Source organism: Schistocerca cancellata, chromosome 9 (assembly GCF_023864275.1).
Source record: "Schistocerca cancellata isolate TAMUIC-IGC-003103 chromosome 9, iqSchCanc2.1, whole genome shotgun sequence".
In the NCBI taxonomy this organism is placed as follows: domain Eukaryota; kingdom Metazoa; phylum Arthropoda; class Insecta; order Orthoptera; family Acrididae; genus Schistocerca; species Schistocerca cancellata.
In genome coordinates this window covers 68,184,405-68,202,562 of record NC_064634.1, presented here as the reverse complement: position 1 = coordinate 68,202,562, position 18,158 = coordinate 68,184,405, and the positions used below count along the sequence as shown (strand labels likewise).

Sequence of the window (18,158 nt, the reverse complement as noted above, 5' to 3'; positions counted from 1 at the left end):
TAAAACAATGAAATAAAACTAAATAAAAAGTATATGGTACTTCAAAAATAAACCAGGAACTAATACCAAAATTCTGCAAAAATAACACCAAAATTGGCCATAAAATAAAGAGATTTTTTCCTGTCTGTATTCATAACTTCTTACAATTTGTGGGTTGTAATATGGTATTCATTTTTATATTTTAAAGAGCTCAACTCATTTTTAATTTTTAAAAAAATGCAAGCAATCCATATTAATTGCCCTTATATAATAGGTTTCAACATATTCAACTAATGTTTATAACACTCAGTACAAATGCAGTTTCTGCTAATTTTAAGTTATTTGTAACAACTTACACATACAGGGAAAGGTGCAATTGAAGTGTGTCTAAAGATGGTTATTTCATTTATTTCTATAACATCAGTTTTATTTAATAACTTAAAATTTGACACAAACACAACACATACACTAAGATTCTCTTTTAGGATTCTTTTTGAACATTTAAAGGTCATTGTATATGCTCCTATGAAGAACAATTTATGACAACAGTTAAGACTGCTCATGTAACTCACTTTATGACAGACATATCCAGTCAGTCACAGACATTAATATCCATCCATATAATACCTGGCAGTTTACAAAGTTACGCATCTGAAAGAGCAGCTACACCAGGGAGAACTTTACCTGTAAAGAGAAATGAAAGCCTCATAAATGCATAATTGAGGCTTAGTATATCAACAGCAAGAATAAATTTTTGAAAATATAATAGGAAAGACAAAAACATCTATTCACCAAATGGCAGCAGGAGAAACACATACACAAGTTAATGATATGTGCAACCTTTCGGAGCCAGTGGCTCCTCTTCCTGATGGAAGGGTTGAAAAATAAGGAACAGCGATGAGGGAAAAGGACTGGCGAGATTCAGGAAAAGGGAAAATTACAGAAAAGTCGCCCTGAAGCCCGAGATTTGAATACCTGAGAGCTTAAAGGTGGAAGATGGAGTAATAAGCAAGACAGATACTACTGACAAAACACTGTGCAAGAATTAATAAGAGCTTGAGTTACTGAGAAAAAAATGCTGAGACTGAAGAAATGAAGGTAAATTAAGCCAAGTTGAATGGTGAGAAACAAGAACATGTTTTTTTAAGTGCACTATAAGGTAAATAACAGGCTCAGTACTACCTCATGTGTTCGTAAATTTCTCAGGAACCCAGACTGATCTTACCCAAGCTTGGTTCCTACAAACTTTTCCATTCTCCTACAAATAATCCAAGTCAGTATTTTGCAGCCATGCCTTATTAAGCTAATATTTTAGTAATATTCACACCTGCCACCAGCTGTCTTCTTTGGAACTGTAATTATTGCATTCTTCTAGCATTATCAGGTTATTTCACTTGTCTCAGATACCTTGCACACCAGATGGTGTAATCGCTATGACTGGCGCTCCCAAGGATCTCAATAATTCTGAGTAATTTCCTGTTCCATGTGCCTTGTTTCAGTTAATTTTTCAGTGCACTGGCAAATTCTTCTTGCAGTGTCATATCTCCCCACATCCAATCTTCATCTACTTCCTTCTTGCCTTTCTGCAATATTGCCTTCTCCCTCCCATCTTTCACGCTATCTCTCAACTGCTTAGTACTGGTTTGCCATCTGACCTCTTGATATTCATATAGCCATTTTCCTTCTCTCCAAATATACCTTTATTTTCCTATGGGCAGTATATAACACGTCAATCCCCAAAGTTTTAAGACTGGGTTAACAGAAAACAGAGGAAAAGATAAGATGGTGATTTTAATGCTTCAGGAGCTTTGCATAGCCTCTCTCCACTGGAAAACAACCATGTGAAACTTCAGTAAAGTCCTCCTTTGGTATGAGGTTCAACTGACAAGTCACATTCACACTATCATCATCTTAGTGACCCATCAGAGATGTATTCTGAGCTTCATCATTTTGTGTTAGGTTCATATGGATAAGACTAAGTCTCGATATCTGTGATTTCCTTTCTCCAAAGAACTGTCCATGTTCTGCATTCTAATCAAGTCATAGCCTGGAACACTTAATTTAGAGATTTTCTGTCCATTACTCCGCTGCGATTTGCAACAACGAAAACACTGACATACTACAACCATACGTATCCACTACGTAACACTGACAGCTCTCAACCAATTGGTCAAATGTATACCCATTTTTACAGTTGTTTCCTCAAGCTGCAGCTTTAGTTACTGTGCTGACATTTTTATGCCAGAAAGAAAATCAGTCTCTGAACTCTTCGGATGAATGTTACCTTTCCCATAGTCATTGCTGCTTTTACAGTTCTGCATTTCTTCTCTAGCCATTTCAGCTTTGCCATTTTGCAGTTCTAGTTGATCTCATTTTTTTATTCTCTCTGGCCGGTTTCATTTGCTGGAATTTTAAGTTCTCTCCCTTTATCAATTAAATTGCAATATGCATTTCCCAAGGATGTCTAGTGGTCTTTGTATTTTTGCCCATTTGATCATCTGTTGTCTGCACTATTTCATTCCTTAAAGCTCCCCATTCACTTTACAATGTATTACTCTACCCCATTTCATTTCATTCCACAGTTGGCAAACATTCCCTTTGAAACTTCGCTGAAGGTATTTGTCAGGCATGTAACCTTTGTACGGAAGTGAAACATGGCTGATAAAAAGTGCACACAAAAAGAGAAAAGAATAATTTGAAATGTGGTGTTGCAGAAGACCGCTGCAGATTAAATGTGTAGATCAAATAAATAATGATGTACTGAATCATATTGGGAAGAAAAATTTATGACTACTTGATTAGGAGAAATGATAACTTGTTACAAGGCAACAAAGAATCATGGATTTAGTGATGGAGGAAAGTGTGGGGGATAAATGCATGAACCCGGTAAGCAGGTTCAAATTGCAGTAGTTATGCAAAGATGTATAGAGTGTTGCACAGGACAGACTAGTGTGGAGAGCTGCAGCAAAACCAGTCTTCTCATTGAAGACAACTACATTACACAGAAGCTTGTAGATTTTTATGTCTTATCCATGTCTGTTCTCGGAAAGCAGCAGAGCAATTACAGCACTGTTACCGTTTTGGGGATTTCACAGAAATTCTGTAAACAGTTTTGTATGTTCCTTTAGTACTTGCCTCCAGCTTTAATGACTTGTAGTGACATAGTGACTGGCATCATTTCTAGAAATGTCATTTTCCTCATTAACAGTGTATATTTCACATTTATCTTGGTACTGCCCAAACATTTATTGAATGTTTTAATTTTTTTCATATTATTATTGTTTTCAATCCTTTTGCTACATAAATTAATCACCTCTTTCTTTAAGTATGTAACTGATATTTTCCAAGATACTTAACTTGTTGCTCAATTTAATCTGGTACACTTCTCTAACTTAAGTGACAAAAGTTTTCAGTTCTATCAACAGACAGGCAATTTGAAAATGATGGGGAAGAATGGGACATGGAAACATCCTTGTGTTTTTCAAAGGTATCCTCTCGTAATTTATGTAAAGTGACTTACGAAATACATGAAAAATCTAAATGTGGATGGTTGTACGGGTACACAGCCCTTCTAAATGAGAATCCAATGTATAAAATCACTGCACTACCTAATTCTGTTACTCTTAGGTTAGCATACCATATATTTCTGATTTTTTGGCTGAAAACTAACTCTAGCTTCGTATCTACTATTACTCTGTGCCTTACTAGTCTGACCCTTGCAACTTAAACATTATTTAGGACACTGTTGATATTCGTTTTATGGGCATTAGGCTGTGGTCCAAAGCATCTGCCTAACGTTTCGTCTTCCAATGCTGACAACATCATCACAGGCTTTAGTGACTCAAAGCAGTTCAAGAGTAATTAACTTAGAAAGCTGAACTATTTACAGCTATCAACACAACACAATGTTTGGTTCATGACATCGTCAGAGCACTGCCTAAGATCGCAGTCACACTGACTTATGCCATGGACCTTGTAGTGGGAAAGAGTTGGCACTGAGTTTTATTTAGCATTAAGATACACAACTCATCTAATTTCAATTCTCCTTTTCTTTTGAAATTCTTTCTATGATCCTGTATTTCTATGGGCACTCTGCACATTCTAGTGTGGTAACTATTAGATCTTGCTAAAACTACAGTGTCAGAGAAACGAATTTGGTGGTTTCCTGGTCCTCGTTTATTATCTGCTTACTGCTGATTTATCTGTCCTGTCCAGGTGACAACTGATCTCATGTACCTTAAAGGGGGGTATTAATGCTTATTTTTGTAGTTCCTATGTACACTTGGCCGTAAGTGTAAAGGATTTTACATACTCCTGATGTGACAAGTGGTGGGCCTTTGTAGAGTCCAAATATTCGTGCACCTTTCTCGCTGATTTAAACGCTGTATCAGTACAGTGTTTCCTGAGTACTTCACTGATTTTATCTGTGACAAGTAGAAGAAGTGAAATTGTAGAAGTTGTGCGCCTTAGTGTGAAATAAAGAGAGCCAACTCTTCCCATAATGAGTTCCTTAGCATTCATTAGCATGACTCCTTGTCTTAGGCAGCAGTCTGGTGAAATCACGAATTGACCGAGGTGATGTGTTGATACCTTTAAACAGTTTGGCTTGCTGAGCTTTTAAAAGTCTTAACTGTTTTCAGAGTCATTAAACCCTCTGACGTCCACAGCATTGAAAGACAAAATAAACATTCGGCAGAGAAATGTTCACTGGATTGTGGTCTAATGCCCATGAAAACAAATATCAGTAATGTCACAAATACCAGCTGTGAAAATTGTGCATTCTGCTTATTTAGGACAGTCTCATTCTGAACAATTTCTTTGTTTGGTAAAATATAGTCAATGTCACTTCTAGGTTCATGTTATATTTGCTTTCTTCTAGAAGAAAGTGTCACCATGTTGTTCTCTGCAAATTCTACTAACGTACGACCTCTGCCACTTCTGCCAGCATATGACAAATCTCCCACAAATATTTTTTAATATTTATCCTATTTTTTACATTTTATTGCCTGAAACAATAATTGTAACCTTAGATGACATTAGACACTTCATTTCCTTTCTGTTTGGGTTAAGAACAGAATATAACTTTTTTTAGAAAGTTAATTGAACTTATTTCTTGTGCAAACCGGTCAACTTTGGCTGCAAGAAAATATCTTAGTATTTTGTTTTTTGTTGGACTGAGCGTACTGATGCAATTATTCAGAAGTGATACTTATTTAAGTACACTTTCACACTGTGGTTTATAACCATTTAAGTGATGATTTAAAGAAGACACAAAAAGATTTTAAATTTTTAAAGAATGAAACAGGTTACGTATGTGGCCATCTAAAACGCACAGAGATTATAAAGATGACTGAAAGTAAGCATGGTAATGAAAGGGTCACAACTTTTATTGTTCTTTCACACTTACCTTCCAGCAACTCAAGGCTAGCACCACCACCTGTGCTTACATGGCTGACTTTGTCTTCAGTGTCCCATTTGGCACAACACGTGGCAGTGTCACCACCGCCAATGATTGTGATGCAGCCTCTTCCTGTAGCTTCCACAACAGCATCCATCATTGCTTTTGTTCCCTTAGAAAAGTTGTCAAATTCAAACACACCTGCTGGGCTGAAAAAGCATCACTACATCACTGCAATATTCAGTTACTTTTCATGAGCAAGATTTGGGTGCTTGTATAATGTAAATCAATGTTCTTATTATGTGTCTACTTTCAATCCATGCCAAGATATTGTGTGATTCAGTATTTGCTGTGAGAGCAAAATGCCTGTAAGAGCAGCAAGAGGTCAGATTTTGTTTATTATAGTGGTCTGAAAGAAGAATTATAACTAGAAGGAGAATGGAATGATGTACTAAGCCTCTCAACAAATGCGGAGAGAACGCTGTAGAGAATACTGAACACGGTTTAAAATTTCTTGTTTTAAGGTCATAGTTCTAGTTTGTGTATTAAAGTTATGGAAAAATGTTATGTGGATTAGCTTTAATATTTTTATTCCTGTATAAAGGATCTACAGAACCATTCCTTAACTGCTTTTTCACCCTCCAAATCTCCACTATATCATGTTCATCTGCCCCATAAATCACACCTGTCCCTTCACCCCACATCAAAATCTCACCAATGTCTGAGTTTCACTACTGAACATGTATCTGCTGGTAGCACTGACTACTAGAAGTACCAGAAGTGAAAATAGTATAGTACAGATGCATGTGTAAACAAAAAACTTTAGTGACAGTTTCATCAAGAAAATAGTTCTCACCCATTCCACACTATAACTTTAGCCCTTCCTATAGGCTGTTTGAAGAGAACAATACTTTTTGGACCAACATCTAGTCCCATCCAACCATCAGGAATGCCTTCTTCCAGTGTAGCAGCTCCAACTTGTGCATCTTCAGCGAACTTATCTGCAGTTACAAAGTCTACCGGCAGGTGTATTAATACTTTGTTCTTCTCAGCCTTGGCTACAAGATCTTTTACAATGTTTGCACCATCTTCATCATACAATGAGTTCCCAATCTGTGAAACAGAAAGTAACAGGTAAGTACTAGGTCTGGTAAGGGAAGAAATGGTGCAGAAAATGACAGAAAAGGAAAAGTAGGAGTGGGAAGGCAACAAGCAGAAGTTCAGACCAGGGGAAGTGCAGGGACACAGGATCTGCAGCAATGGAGATGGTTTCCACCCATGTAGTTCTCATGTACATCTTTCCTACAGTTTCCAAATACTTTGCACACTGTATATAAATTATTATGATGAACACATTAAACATGTTCAGCTGTAGTAGTCGTTCAGAGGTGAAGGAGCTGCATTAAACCAATCTTCATACTGAAGACGACAACAGAAAAAATTAAGCAGATTACCCTACAATAGCTTAAATCATACTTATCAAACATAAAGCAAAGAGTTAGCAACTCTTTAAATGGGGCAAATTATAATTCTGACTGAAAAAAACTCAGGATGTACCAAAAGGCCACAAATTAGGCCTAGTCCTCTCTCTCATATGTTAATGACTTATTAAAAACAGTCTCCCATCAGTTCTATTTGCAGATGCTACTTCTGTCTTAGATGAAAATCTGGATTCAGAAGAAATTCTCAAATCTGTGATCAGTACCCTCAGAACCTTAGAAACTTGATTTCAGTTAAATGGTTGAATCTAAACATATCTAAGATTCACATGATGCAAATCATATGGACCTCAATACAAGAAAAGTATATGAGGCACTGACCTTGAAATGTTATTACTCAGTGGATGAATTCAAGCAAAACAAACTGCAAATTTAAGCTGGATGCAATGTGTTACATACCCCAAGAAATATCATTATAGTGTCATTATTTATTTAGTGCTGTTATTTATTAATGCAAAAATCATTGTAACTGTATTATAAATTTTTGACAAGTTCCCGTATGCAAACCAAATGGATAGCAAATGTACATCACAAGAAGAATAAACCACAATTCCACAAAACCATCTCCGCTCCCAATCAGGTACCACTTGACATTCAAAGAATGGACACACTGTGCTGCCAGGTAGGATGTACGAGAAGACCAAGTTTTCTATCAAGTGTTAACCCAAGAATATTGTGTTTTGATAACTGGAAGAGCAGTACGTCTGAGATACGAGAGTGTGAAATAAACTACTTTCACTGTAAAAAATTCATATAAACTTTTTGGGTGGAAATGTGGAAGCCTTGTCTATTCTGCATGAGTAGAGGTGGTCAAAACTGTGCTGAAGTTGCTGCCTGAGCAAACAAGTCCATAGAGAGCTGCAATAGATTGCTTAACTGTCAAAGAGAGGAGACAGTTGATAATGGTGTTGACTGCTACAGCAAGTAAGGTTACATCAGAGTGGAGCCCAGAGGTACACAGTTCTCCTGGTAAGTGTCCATTTGAAACAATTTCTCTCATACATTAAAAACCCAGTCTTTGAATAACTTCTGTATAAAATCATGCAGGCACTCTCATATGGCCCATCTTCGCATTGTACAGAGGATTCCCATCCAACAGAATGTCTCTCTGACTGTTTATAAATAAAAGAAATACAGTCACAATCTGGCGATTCTGCAGAAAGTCATCCATGCTGTAGGTTGACAAGGTGACAAGATGGTTAACTAGAGATATACCTATAAAAGTCACACTGGATGTTTGCTTGCAATTTCTGAGACTCAAGTCACCATACCAGCTGCCCTTTCATCACTTGGTCCATTATCTGGTAGAAATTATTGGTAAGGAAGGCAGGATGGTAACTCAAAATCTCTGAAGTACTGACTCAAGGTGTTTGGATATATCAACAGCAACGAAATCATTTGCAGTGGCTGGGCAGGCTATTGGAAGATGGCCTCCTTGCCAGCAACACAACTATGTCTATCTCCAACAACAGCCAACGGTGTAAAATGGTTAAAAGAATTTACAAAAGAGATACAAGAGACTTTTTTGCTAACTACCTACGATTATTTGACACCCTTTGCCTGCATTTGTTTATAACAGATACAGTTTTCTATCATGGTATGGCATTCAAAGACAAGGAGAACATGTCTCCATGTGCAAACAGCATCTTGAGATTCCTTGATTCATCAGGACATTGAGGTTCATCGCTGGTGGAAGACATTCGGGATAAGGAATGTTCAGTGGCAGAGACAGTAACATTCACAAGGCACTTTACTTGATCCTCACTGGTGCTGAATTTTGTTCGCCGGCCCCTAGTCTGCTTTGGAAAGTGGCAAATGGTCTTACATGTAAATTAACTACAAGCTGCAGTATCTTTGCCATGGTTCCACGAATGGAAATCTGACACAAACAGCTTGTAACTGGGTGTTAAAAGGAATGATCTGAGTATGGACATTGTACTGAATGAGCATCACATCCCCATGAGCTGGAGCTTCCTCCTCGGTAAGGAGGGTATAATGTATCAGGTTGTAGTGTAAAAGATCAAAGTGGACTTGAATGCATATTTTCGTTTCTTGCATGTGTAAATCTAGGGATTGTGATGTAATGGTAGCTGCCGTTCTGCCTTCCACAATTTGATGCATGCATTCCGACTAAGGACATTTATATTTAAGGAGGAGAGATGCCTATTTTGTTAGTGATGGTAGCTTCATAGAACCTGGTTTCACATGTGTTGGACTGCTGGATTCAGAGCAGGAGTATCCTGCACTATTATTTCTTCACAGATCAGTAGAAGTTGGCCAGGCAATGTTTCATTGCAGTGTTGCATCGAGAAGGATCTCAAGTTGGGCAAAGGGGAAATGGTCTTGTGCTGGTGAGAGAGAAGCAAAAAACTGTCTCTGGAGCACTTCATCTTAAGTTTCCATTATTTTGTATGGATCATGAGAGTGAAGGTTTCTTAGCATGTTTTGCGGGTACAGTAGTGGTAGACAAAGATGCCACTTTAAGTACTCCGAGATTTTACAACTGCAGCACTAAAACGGAGGCTTTAGGTCCGTGTGGCCATCCCCTTTTTAGCCATAACATAGCAACAATAAAGCTTTAACTGTACGATCATGGTACAGAAGGCTTTCTGACAGCAAATATTTTCTGGGCAGCAGAATGGAAGACCTTTTTCCTCACCCAGCCCACTCATCAAGGTACACGGGCCATTCGCGGAACAAAGTGGCATGGTCTCCTGTACAGTTATTGCAGAGAGTGATACACATCTCCCTCATGTGCGTCTTTGCCTCAAGTTACACATTTGGCTGCATTTTTACAGGACATGCAAATATGACTGAAAGGTTGCTGCTAGTAGCAACGCATCAGGTTGTATTGGACAGGCAGACAGTTTTAACTCCATACACATAATTTAGTATATGATAAGTCTCTACACAAACAATATATTCATGGAGGAGTATAAATTTCAGCAATTTTTGATCCTGAAAGGCAATGGCTGCCTCTATTAGTAAAGATCCATTGTGTATGTGAGAACATGACATCACTGGGCTAGCAGTTGAGTACACTCCTTGGCAAATGATGAACTGATTTACTTTAACTGAACTCTACCTGCCTTCCATGTGTGATACTATTAGGTAGTGAGAGGTTCAACTGGAAAAATTAATCATTTCCTTTGTTTCATTCAATTTCTATTTGTTGGGCGGATGTTGAATAGGTTTGGTGTACTCATTTCAGTTTGATCTCCACAATTGCCAGCATTTCCAATAGAGTACTCCTGCCTTCTGGGTGGGAGTGGGTGATTCCACACAGGTATACTATTCTGCCTTAGGAGATTGTACACATCTCAGGTCACATTCCCTAGACACCAAGTAGAGTCATCAATTGGCAACTGAGAAGGTACAAACTCAGGCAGTCACCCCTCTCTGGTCCTGGCCTTTACCAGAAGGTACATGCAGGTGATTGTAACTAACCTTAACCCAATCACCCTGTACACATCAAACTCTTCAGCATAGAGAGACTAAGTAACAGTGTCAGAAGCAACCATAGAGGAGGAGATGAAAGAAGCTGGCATGTGGAAGAGGAAGCAATGCACTGGCTGGGAACCCAGTGGGTGCCAACAACCACTTTTTCATTGGACATGAGTTTCACAGAGATTGGTGGTGGAGCAGAGTGAAGAAGAGGAAGACATAATTGCAGCATGTAAAATGAATTAATATTGCAAGGGCCAGTGAAGTGTCAGTAAGTGCACAAAGCAATCATGTTGTTTATATTAGAGATCTGTAGACACCGAATATCTTATTATGGCTCCTTCAATGACCACACACAATTGGATTTCATTCGCTCTACTTTTTCGAGTGGCATGACAACAATGTAATGTAACATTGAAACTGGTACCTTCAAAGTTTACAGTGAAGGTGTACTGCCCTTTAATTCATTCTTGATAGTTTCACTGATCAAATTAAGTTTTCTTGACAATTTTTTATTTTTGTTTTACTATGTAACTTTGTCATATACAAACCCAAACCACCCATTCTATGTATGTAAAGAACAAATTATAGCTGGAAATATAAATGAAAAAGGCATAACTGTTAGATTAAGGAACAGATAATTTACAGTGTATAATGAAATCACTTAACTTTCTGAGAGGCAGGTAAACACTACAAAAATTTATCCTAAAGGGGCATGAACAATAATTTACATTTTTCCAATTTGATCCATTTGTAAAGTTTTAGTTTTATTATTGTGGTATGTTTTCTACAGTAGACTTGTAAAAATCAACCTCAACAACAATAAACTATGAGCTTTATATGTAGTCATTGCAGCTAACCATCACCCCATTACAGTATACAAGTTCAATAGTTGGTGGTTCAACTTTGGTATAACTTCCTTTTAATTTGTGTGGTATCTCTTGAAGCAGTTCTCACCTGCTCTCAGGCAGGAAGGTACTTTGCACACTGAACATATCCACACAGTTTGGACAGGTTTTTTCTTGAACTGCAAACTTTTTAAACGAGTGAATAAGCTGATGTTTACTGCTTTCATGGCAAACACTTTCTTCTATGAATGGCTAGTGTGCCTTGATATGAGATGACAAATTATATTTGTATACAAAGGATGAAGCAGCAGCCACTGAAATTACTACTGGAGCCAATTGATTTTACATCTCTCAACAAAAGTGAATGTTGGGTCATTGTCATCATTTTCACCACTGTAAACACTGTTGTCCCCTCCCAGGGGACACTGTCTTGTAATAGGCACCTTCAGTGCCAGGTGGGAGGGCTTGCGTGCTTCCGTGAAGTTGAGAGCTGTGCTAGCTTTAGCATAGCTACTGGCAGGGTCACCCAAGCCAGATTGGTCTCTACTGAGGTGTAGTGAAGCCAGCTTCCCTAGGGGAGTAAATCTAATACAAATCCTGGTCCTCCAGGTTGTGAGTTGGGCATGGGGCTAACAACTCTGCCTTGCAAAAATTTTATACCATTACTGAAAGATCTAAGAGATCAAACCAGATGGACACCTTGTTGACGACCTTTGGCTTGAAAACAAGAACAAGAATGAGGTTTTGGAATGTAAGAATGATGTTTGAGTAAGGAAATCTTGAACAAGTATCTAGGGAGATGGAATGATACAAATTGGTGATACTTGGACTGAGCGAAATGTGATAGAATGGTTTTGGGGAATTCGGGTTGAGAGACAGGAAGACACCTCCGTATTCAGGGAAAGAGGAAAGAAGACCATGAAAATGAAGTGAGTATACTACTGACAAGAGAAGCAAGGAGAAGCTTATTAGAGTGAAAGCTAACAAGGAGAAGCTTATTAGAGTGAAAGCTAATCTCAGATCATATTATTACAGTACAATTCAAGAGCTGAGTAAGAAATATATATCTTGTGCAGTGTTATGCACCCACACAACATGCAGACACCCAAGTAAAGGACAACTTCTATGGACAATTGGGAGAGGTTCTAGCCAGGATCAAAAAGAAAGACATAAAAATTGTGATGGGAGACCTCAATGCCAACACTGATTGTGAAAATAAAGGGTTAGATAAAGTTATGGGAAAACACGGTGCTGGAGTCCAAAATAACTACGGGCGTTTTATTGATATGTGCCTAAACAACAGGCTGGTTATTGGAGGATCGGTGTTCCCACACAAATGTTGCCATAAAATAACATGGCTCTCACAAGATGGCACGACACAAAATCAGGTCGATCATTTTGCAATTAGCCAGATCTGGAGGCGTTCTGGACATGCGAAACAGAAGAGGTGCTGACTGCAGAAGTGACCACCATCTTGTAACAGCTGAAGTGGTTAAAGATTGCTGCTATTTGTCATCAAGATGCAAACTGCAGGCAGAAAAGACTCAATATTAGAAAACTTCAAAATATGAATGTTAGAAAGAGAGTTTGTGCTGGAGTTGAAAAACCGATATAGTCAGTTGGAGGTGGAGGATCAAAGTGAGGAAAAGGCTAGTACACAAGTGGAGAGGAAGTGGAATAAAATCACGAAAACCTTCCTAAATTTCAGTGAGAAGGTATTAGGATTCCAGAACACCAGAAGGAAGCCATGGATATTTGATCATCCCAGTGTAGGGACAATTAAGAAAAACAACGCCTGAGGGCAAGGTACAATGAAGTTCATCAGCAAGTGAAGAGAAGCACAAGAACTGATAGAAGAAATTGGGTAGAACAGCTTGCAGAAAGCTCAAGAGGCAGCAGAAAGGGCATTTCTAAAGAGCTATATATCATAACCAAACAGCTGTCCCAGAAAAGCATTAACGAAAGTAAGCCAGTGAAGTCTAAAGAGGGTGAACTGTTGACCAACAGTGAGGAGGAGCTAAATCAATGGAAGGAATGTTTCAGTGAGGTATTCAATATTACCCTGATCCATCAAGAAGAACAAGAGCAGGAGAAACTAGACCAACAGGAAACACCTGCACTGCAAATCAATACTCATCTTCTCAGGAAGAGCAAAATTATCAAGGCTCATTAAGGCTGCAAGAATAACAAGGAACCTGGTGTAGACAGTGTTGTGGCACAAATCCTGAAGGCAGACTATGAAGTAAGAGCAGATATGTTACTGCCCCTGTTCCAAGAAATTCTAGAATACAGACACCACCCCAAAAGATTGGAGGAAGGGAATCCTGATCAAGTTGCCCAAGAAAGGAGCTCTGAAGAAGTCCAACAACTCGTGTGGCCTCACACTTTTGGCAATACCCATCAAAGTATTTTCAAGGATTGTTTTAAACTGTCTCAGAGTGCCCATGGATAGTAAGCTCAGGAAATAACAGGCTGGTTTCAGAGAAAGCAGATCATGCACAGACCAAATCAACACCTTGAGGATCATTATTAAGCACTCTATGGAATACTGGTCTCCTTTGTATCTGGCTTTTGTTGACTTTGAAAAAGCCTTTAATAGGGTACGGCGTGAAGCCATCTGGAAAACAATGCACAGTTACGGAGTACCTCCAAAGATCATCACTATCGTTAAGATGATGTACCGAGAATATACTTGCCAGGTGAAACATGATGGAGCACCAGTCAGTTTAAATTATGGAGTAGGGCAGGGTCGTTTGCTTTCGCCACTGCTGTTTTTTCTGACATTAGATGGTATCATGAATAAGGTAACCTGAGAGAAAAGGAGAAGTATACAGTGGACTCTAAATGATCGCCTGGAGGACCTGGACTTTGCGCACAACATCTGCCTTCTGTCCGACACTTTCAAGGATATGAGTGAGAAGTTTAAGGAATTGGAAACAGAAGCTCAGAGAGTTGGATTAAAAATAAACACGGCTAAGGCTAAAGAGCTTAGGACGAACAGTAAGAACAAGAATGTACTAGCCGTGAAAGAAAAGGAGATTGAGCAGATGGAGAGCTTTTGTTATCTGGGAAATATTGTTTCCAAAATTGGAGGGGCGACAGAAGACGTCAAAAGTAGGATCAAAAAGGCAAAAGCTCCGACCAGTTTGGACACCTTGTGAAATATTGTTGACGGTAAAGCTTAAAATCTTTGACTCACATGTAAAATCTGTTCTCTTTCACTGGTGTGAGACGTGGAAGGTGACAGCACAAATTAAAACAGGAATACAAACCTTAATAAACAAATGTTTGAGGACTATACTGGAAGTACACTGGCCAAATATTATCTCAAACCAGGAATTATGGCAACACACCCAACTATGGAAAGCCAAGATACCCATAAAAGAAAGGAAATGGAGGTGGACTGGACACACCCTGAGAAGAGGCCAGCAGCGTATTCCAAAGCAGGCTTTAGAATGGAACCCACAAGGAGCAAGGAGGAGAGGCAGACCAAGGTCGATCTGGCGTAGGACTGTTGAAGCTGGGGTGGCAGTCGTTGACCACTCCTGGAGTAACATCAAGAAGATGGCAACAAACAGGGTCAGATGGAGAGCTCTAAAATGTGCCACATGAGAGTAGAAAGAACTAAGTCAAGTAAGTCTACACTGTTGTCACTAGAAAGAATTTCATCAAGAAATATTTGGTAACAGTCTTCCTCTGTTTTTCTTTTTTGGTGAAACATACTGAACGGAGAAAAAGAACAGATTAGCACACTAACCACACAGGAATCTGTCTGAAGTATAGAAAATTCTATTTGAATAAAAAGTAATATGAGGTGCTATCCAAAATTTTTGGAGTGGTGCTGCCATCTGTTGAAAACCTTACCTTTGGACTAATGGTCACCATCACCCTCTAAGTAGTTCCCATCCGCACGTACACACCGGTCCCAGCACTTCTGCCACTGGTCAAAAGTTTTCTGGTGGTCCTGTTCTTTGAGGGTGTTTCCACCACCAGCGATGCTTCTCGAATCCTCTCTAGAGTGTCGAACCAATGGCCTTTCAACGTGAGTTTCAGTTTTGGGAATAGTGCGAAGTCACAAGGTGCCAAATCTGGCGAGTGCGGTTAGTGGGGGTACAACCACCATGTTGTTTTTTGCCAAAAAGGTCCTGGTGAGCAAGGATGTATGACAGGGCATGTTGTGATGCAGCAGCCAGTTCCCTTGTCGCCAAAGTTCGGGCTGTAATCGCTGTCACAAAACATCACAGCAGTAAGCAGGTGTGGGTTACTGTAGTCATGTCCTAGTTCATGAACCACGGGCAACGTATGAGTGGCCAAGTAAGTGGTCCCGGCAGTCGGGATACCAGTTACTTTGGAATAAGGCTGGGCATCTCGGACATATTCTGAGTCGTGGTCACCTTTGTGCTCATACGGCAAAGACTACCAAATCCACCGGTTAGTCCCTCAGCCGTTAGGGGTAAAACCCAATGGGACTCAGGGCAAGTAAGGCTAGCAACCTGCTTCCCTGGTACTTTAAATATGATGCTGGCAATAATCAGAGCAAAATGCCTCGGACCTTTGGAGGTGACGGAGTCCCACCTCTAACTGACAAACCAGGGACTCCTAATATACGACTTGGCAAACAAATGGTAATGAGATGGGGAGCTATTAATATCAATGGGGGCTACTCTGGGAAGAAGGTAGAGCTGGCAGAGGCTGCAAGTAAGATGCGGCTGGATGTTTTAGCTGTTAGTGACATTCGGGTAAGGAGTGAGAAAGAAGAGGAAGTGGGAGAATACAAGGTCTACCTGTCAGGAGTCAAAGCAGGAATAGCACAATGGGGTGTAGGGCTTTACATCAGGAAAGAAATGGAACCCAGCGTAGTTGCAATAAGGTATGTAAACGAACGACTGATGTGGATAGATTTGACAGTGTCTAGCAAGAAAATTAGGATTGTGTCAGTATATTCGCATTGTGAAGGGACAGATCAAGATAAGATGGATAGTTTTTATGAGGCACTCGGTGATGTAGTTGTTAGAGTAAAGGACAAGGACAGTGTTCTGCTCATGGGTGATTTTAACGCCAGGATTGGAAATCAAACAGAAGGGTATGAAAAGGTTATGGGTAAATTTGGAGAGGATATGGAGGCCAACAGGAACGGGAAACAACTCTTGGATTTCTGTGCCAGTATGGGCTTAGTAATCACAAACTCCTTTTTTAAACATAAGAACATTCACCGGTATACTTGGGAAGGCAGGGGAACCAGATCTGTCATTGACTATATAATAACAGATCAGGAATTCAGGAAGGCTGTGAGGGACACACATGTATTCAGGGGATTCTTTGATAACACTGATCATTATTTAATCTGCAGTGAAATTGGGATTGTGAGGCCGAAAGTGCAGGAGGTCATGTCCATATGTAGGAGGATAAGAGGGGAGAAACTTCAGGATAAGGAAATCAGGCACAAGTACATAACAGCGATCTCAGAAAGGTACCAGTTAGTTGAATGTAGTCAATTACAGTCATTGGAAAAGGAATGGACAAGGTACAGGGACACAATACTAGAAGTGGCTAAAGAATGTCTTGGAACAGTGGTGTGTAAAAGTAGGATGAAGCAAACAGCTTGGTGGAATGATACAGTCAAGGCAGCCTGTAAAAGTAAAAAGAAGGCGTATCAAAAATGGCTACATTCCAGAACCCAGGTAGACAGAGAAAGTTATGTTGAAGAAAGAAACAAAGCCAAACAGATAATTGCAGCATCCAAGAAGAAATCGTGGGAAGACTTTGGAAATAGGTTGGAGACTACGGGTCAAGCTGCTGGAAAACCATTCTGGAGTGTAATTAGCAGTCTTCGAAAAGGAGGTAAGAAGGAAATGACAAGTATTTTGGACAGGTCAGGAAAACTGCTGGTGAATCCTGTGGATGCCTTGGGCAGATGGAGGGAATATTTTGAAGAGTTGCTCAATGTAGGTGAAAATGCGATCAGTAATGTTTCAGATTTCGAGGTAGAATGGGATGGGAATGATGATGGAAATAGGATCACATTTGAGGAAGTGGAAAAAATGGTCAATAGATTGCAGTGCAATAAAGCAGCTGGGGTGGATGAAATTAAGTCAGAACTCATCAAATACAGTGGAATATCAGGTCTTAAATGGCTACACAGGATAATTGAAATGGCCTGGGAGTCGGGACAGGTTCCATCAGACTGGACAAAAGCAGTAATCACACCAATCTTTAAACATGGAAACAGAAAAGATTGTAACAACTACAGAGGTATCTCTTTAATCAGCGTTGTGGGTAAAATCTTCGCAGGTATTGTTGAAAGGAAAGTGCGAGTATTAGTTGAGGACCAATTGGATGAAAATCAGTGTGGGTTTAGGCCTCTTAGAGGTTGTCAGGACCAGATTTTTAGCTTACGGCAAATAATGGAGAAGTGTTATGAGTGGAACAGGGAATTGTATCTATGCCTTATAGATCTAGAAAAGGCATATGACCGGGTTCCTAGGAGGAAGTTATTGTCTGTTCTACAAGATTATGGAATAAGAGGCAAACTTTTGCAAGCAATTAAAGGTCTTTACATGGATAGTCAGGCAGCAGTTAGAGTTGACGGTAAATTGAGTTCATGGTTCAGAGTAGTTTCAGGGGTAAGACAAGGCTGCAACCTGTCTCCACTGTTGTTCATATTATTTATGGATCATATGTTGAAAACAATAGACTGGCTGGGTGAGATTAAGATATGTGAACACAAAATAAGCAGTCTTGCATATGCGGATGACTTAGTTGTGATGGCAGATTCGATTGAAAGTTTGCAAAGTAATATTTCAGAGCTAGATCAGAAATGTAAGGACTATGGTATGAAGATTAGCATCTCCAAAACGAAAGTAATGTCAGTGGGAAAGAAATATAAACGGATTGAGTGCCAAATAGGAGGAACAAAGTTAGAACAGGTGGATGGTTTCAAGTACTTAGGATGCATATTCTCACAGGATGGCAACATAGTGAAAGAACTGG

At 39.4% G+C, this 18,158-nt stretch overlaps 1 protein-coding gene across 1 annotated transcript in view; it reads right to left on the bottom strand.

The window, feature by feature from the left end:
• Positions 1-371: 371 nt before the first annotated feature.
• The window catches only part of LOC126100498 (phosphoglycerate kinase), a 54,198-nt gene continuing 36,411 nt past the window's right edge, over positions 372-18,158 (bottom strand). Inside the window, exons 6-8 of the mRNA XM_049911109.1 lie at positions 6,234-6,490; positions 5,387-5,586; positions 372-663 (exon numbers count right to left, since the gene is read on the bottom strand). Coding sequence (XP_049767066.1) covers positions 623-663; positions 5,387-5,586; positions 6,234-6,490 — 498 coding nt within the window. The 3' untranslated portion in view covers positions 372-622. The remainder of the gene's footprint in view (positions 664-5,386; positions 5,587-6,233; positions 6,491-18,158) is intronic.